The 4,539-nt window shown below is 47.5% G+C and overlaps 1 protein-coding gene across 2 annotated transcripts; it reads left to right on the forward strand.

The window, feature by feature from the left end:
• Window positions 1-346: 346 nt before the first annotated feature.
• Window positions 347-4,248, forward strand: HCAR1 (hydroxycarboxylic acid receptor 1). Of its 2 annotated transcripts, XR_012503565.1 has the most exons (2): window positions 347-2,393; window positions 2,650-4,248. XR_012503565.1 is itself a non-coding variant. In XM_074356009.1 (1 exon), exon 1 carries the CDS (start codon window positions 1,190-1,192, stop codon window positions 2,195-2,197), a length of 1,008 nt encoding a protein of 335 aa, XP_074212110.1. In that variant the 5' UTR covers window positions 347-1,189; the 3' UTR covers window positions 2,198-2,537. The 2 variants fall into 2 exon arrangements, 1 of the variants encoding a protein (XP_074212110.1); XM_074356009.1 differs by lacking the exon at window positions 2,650-4,248 and having other exon boundaries at window positions 347-2,537.
• The last annotated feature ends 291 nt before the right edge of the window (window positions 4,249-4,539 follow it).

The following is a 4,539-nucleotide window of genomic DNA, read 5'->3' on the forward strand; positions in this document are numbered from 1 at the left end:
TCAGTGCACTCCCGCCTCTCACCCTTTCCTACCCTGAAAGCTGAAAGGTCCATCAGATCATCTCTAAAGCCAAAGGACAGGAAATTATAGCAAAGACTCTGGACTTCGGAGCAGACGAATTTACTCACAATCATTTTCGAAATAGACTCCACAACTACTCCAGCCCTTCTTTGCCCCCACCAAGGTCTCAGCATGTAATTAAAATGAAAAACACATAGATCATGGCATTTGGCTCTTTGAGCAGCCAAATTTGGGAAACTCAGAGCCAAATCCCCCTCTGCTAACAGCAGAGGGAGGACCTGGCTCCCAAAGAGGCTGTTTCATGAGAAGTGGCTTCAGATCTATTTCATGGTCTTGCTGGTGGTGCAACTGGTCATTTGGGTCCAAGGAAGGATGCAAAGGGTAGGAGGTGTGAATGGAGGGGAGGAAAAGTTACTCACTTGAGAGAATTTTTCTAACAGGCAACAAGTGCTGTTTGTAAGGATGTTTTTTCCCTCCATAGATCCTTCTGATTTTTAAGTGCTGTATTTTTGGGTCTGGGCACAGGAAGTGGCTCTAAGGAGCAGCAAAGCAAAACCTCCCCTCTCTGGCACCGCCTAGGAGCGCCCCAAGGGATGAGGGAGAGGACGGGGCAGTCAGGCAAGGGTTAGGGAGGGAAGCAAAGGCAGAGGCCCAGAACAGCTCCAGGAAATGTTTGTATTTCTCCACCGGGAGGGAGAACAAACAAGCTTTTTTTTTCGTGGCTTCTGGGTAGCTTTGCTTAATCTGCAGCTCAGAGAAAGTCTGAGGAGAAAGAGAGGCTGAAAATAAAAACCATCCTGGGGCAGAACCCATCAACTCGTCTCCAGCATGATTCTCATCGGACCTGTGAGCCGTTCCCCAGAAATGACCGCTTGGGTGAAGCTACCTGCGTTTCAAAGCCCCGTGGCGCTACATGCTTCGGCTCTCGGGGAGACAGGCAGCTTGTGACCCAGGCTTCTGGGAGAGGACCACCCCGAGTCTCTCATTTCCTGGCTGAAGTTTCTGTTCTCCATGCAGTGGCCACCTCCACCCACGTGTGCAGGACTCGCAGCCCAGGGTGAAGAAGCTGGAAACACAGCAGCTGGGTGAGTGGTAGTTTCAGATAAGCAGCTGAGTTGTTGCGGGATCGCCACAGCCCGGCGCACGGAACACCGGCCCTCTGTCCACCATGGACAACGGGTCGTGCTGCCTGATCCAGGGGGACCCCATCTCCCAGGTGATGCCGCCACTACTGATCCTGGCCTTCGTGCTCGGTGCCCTGGGCAACGGCATCGCCCTGTGCGGTTTCTGCTTCCACATGAAGACCTGGAAGCCGAGCACTATTTACCTCTTCAATTTGGCTGTGGCCGACTTCCTTCTCATGATCAGCCTGCCCTTTCGGACAGACTACTACCGCAGGCACAGACAATGGGCTTTTGGGGACATTCCTTGTCGGGTGGCGCTCTTCATGCTGGCCATGAACAGGGCTGGGAGCACCGTCTTCCTCACGGTGGTGGCTGTGGACAGGTATTTTAAAGTGGTCCACCCCCACCATACGGTGAATTCCATCTCCAACCGGACTGCGGTTGGCATCGTCTGTGCCCTCTGGACCATGCTCATCCTGGGGACTCTGTATCTTCTGATGGAGAACCATCTGTGCACGCAGGGGAAGACCATAGCTTGTGAGAGTTTCATCATGGAGTCGGCCAACGGCTGGCATGATGTCATGTTCCAGCTGGAGTTCTTTCTGCCCCTTGGCATCATCTTGTTTTGCTCCTTCAAGATCATCTGGAGTCTGCAGCAAAGGCAGCACCTGGCCAGGCAGACTCGGATGAAGAAGGCTATGCGGGTCATCATGGTAGTGGCAGCTGTGTTCATCACCTGCTACCTGCCCAGCGTGGCGGCTAGACTATATTTCCTCTGGACGGTGCCCTCCAGTGCCTGCGATTCCTCTGTCCACGTAGCCCTCCACATCACCCTCAGCTTCACCTACATGAACAGCATGCTGGACCCCCTGGTGTATTATTTTTCAAGTCCCTCATTCCCCAAATTCTACACTAAGCTCAAAATCCGCAGTTTGAGACCTAAGCGTCCAGGACACTCCAAGAGGCCAGAGGAGAGGCCAATTTCAAACCTTTGTCACAGGAGTTGCATCAGTGTGGCAAACAGCTTCCAAAGCCAATCCAATGTGCAGTAGGATCTCCAAATTTGATAAATGGCACCAGGACAGACAGACTGACAAAACCAAGGAGGACCGACTGGCAACTTAGAAATGATCCATGCTGAGGGGTGGGGAGCTTTGAAAATGCCATTCTTTCTTAGCTGTGTCCTCCTCACTCTGCTGAAAATGAAATTCAGATCACTATGCCTTTTTGGAAGGTTCCAGTTGAGAAGTGAGTCAGTTGCATTTATATGATTTGATTCCAATGACAGGGGCATATGTGTGTGTGTGTTTGTGTGTGTTGGTGGGTTAGGAAGAGCTCATCTCCTGTGTATTTTTAAACAGCTAAGTTAATAGATAACAATGTTTAAACCCATCATGTTCTCCCTTGGGGGAAGTTAGTGTATTTAATGACCTATCCTCTGAACTTAAGTCCTCATTTGTCTTGGAAAAATAGAAACTGGGGTAAGTCAACATTTTCATTTCAGGTGGAGTGAGATCCTGTAGACAGAGATGTCTTGATCCCGGTGAGTCTCATCTTTCTGGGGGCCCCCCTGGATTTTTCTGACTTCTTAGGAGCACAAGAAGAAAGACAGCAAAACAATCTGTTCTGACCTTCTCGGAGCTCCACATTTTCCTGCAAGTCTTTGCATTTCGAAGAAGGTCCTGAGGGATATGTTTACCTGCCTTGATTTTCCAGTGGCAGCTGCGTGCTTGAAAAAATCCCGTTAGCTTTCGGGAAGTGCTGGGTCCAGTGTAATTGTTTTGGCTGCTTGTTACGTGACGATGAGTTGAAATTATTCATTCATTCATTTTCCACATATTTACAGAATTAATATTCTGCGCCAGGCACTGTGCTTGTGTCCCTTTTTACCTGGAGGGTCGTTAGTTAACTCCTCTATATGTAGGGGGGAGGGGGAGCAAATAGAGAAGTTAATGACCTTCACCCTTTCAATGACTATACTTTCCAGACCTGTTCTCTGCAAACATCTGTGTTTATCCTCTTATTGCAGGATTCCGTACAAACAGCAAAGGGTGGAAAGGGTAGTGTCCCTTATGCACATGAATTTCCCAAATATGTACCTGGAGCCCTCAAAGCGAGATGATTCTATGAAAGGAAACGCTGGCCCTGCCCTGGATTAGCAGGAAAGATTCCAAGCCAACCTTAGATGGGTTCTCAAGCCACCGAGTGGTAAAGGTGTTCGCGGCTCCTTTATTTACACTTTCTCAAATTCCCAGAGGACTCTCTGCACTTAAGGACCTTACCAGCTTTTCATTCTCTGGCCTCGGAACACCCCTCTAGGTTGTCCTTAGTACTTCCTTTTTCAGAGGCACTGCAAACCCCAGGGATGGAAAGCATGGGTTGTACAAAGTCACACGCATCTTAAGTTTGAATCCCTGCTCAGCCATTTACTAGATGTGTGATCTGGGGGCAGATTTTATTTCACCACGTTTAGCTTCAATTTCCTCTTCTGCCAAACAGCGGTAACAATAATGCTGACATCAAAAGGTCATTATGTGGATTCACTGAATGTAAGATCCTGAAGCCTGGGGACTTTGTTCACTGCTATATCCCCAGTGCCCAGCAGCCTGCCAGCGCACAGTAGGTGCTCAGTCAATATTGGAATGAATATGTGCACATAAAACATTAAGCACAGTGTCACCTGCAGTTCAGAGTCTCTGTGTCGCTGCTCCATTTTCTCTGCCTGAGTTTCCTGGCTCCCCAGCTGCCTGGGGATGGGTGGAAGCAAAGATTCTTCCCAGTATCAAAGAACCGTATATCCTCCTGAAAGAAATCTGTGAAAACCTTGCACTTCTGCTTTAAGAAAAAGTTATTCTTCTCAGAATTCTAGTCTTAATTAAATTCTTTCCTGGGCTGCCCTTTGTTGCTTCATCATAATAAAGATGGATTCCCAAAGAAAGCCTGTTTCCTGTGTGTGAGCCTAGGTTAAAAGACGAATGAGACTTTACCCTCCAAGGAACCCCCCCCCACACACACAAATCTAGAAGCTCACGGTCAGCAGAGGTTCTCACCGATAAACAACAGAAACAAACAAAAAGAAAAATCAAAAAATCCAAACACAGTCTTGATTCTGATTTTGCCTCCCTTTTTAAAATTCATGGAATGTGATGAAAAATAAGTGTTATTGAGAAGCACTCTTGAGAAATTCTAAGGAAGGGAAGTTAGCTTTGTTGACAAAGTTCTGTTTAAACTTCCTGGAATGGGAAAATGTAATCGATTTAAAAGAAATCCCTACTCAGGGTTTTTCAGGAAAAGTCACATAAAAGCTAGAAGTAATAGCAGTTCATTATTGTACAGGATTTATATGGAAAAAATAAGAGATACCCTTTATTGGTGCTGACAACATAAAAATTTT

The sequence above is a fragment of the Camelus bactrianus genome, chromosome 32 (assembly GCF_048773025.1).
Source record: "Camelus bactrianus isolate YW-2024 breed Bactrian camel chromosome 32, ASM4877302v1, whole genome shotgun sequence".
Classification (NCBI taxonomy): domain Eukaryota; kingdom Metazoa; phylum Chordata; class Mammalia; order Artiodactyla; family Camelidae; genus Camelus; species Camelus bactrianus.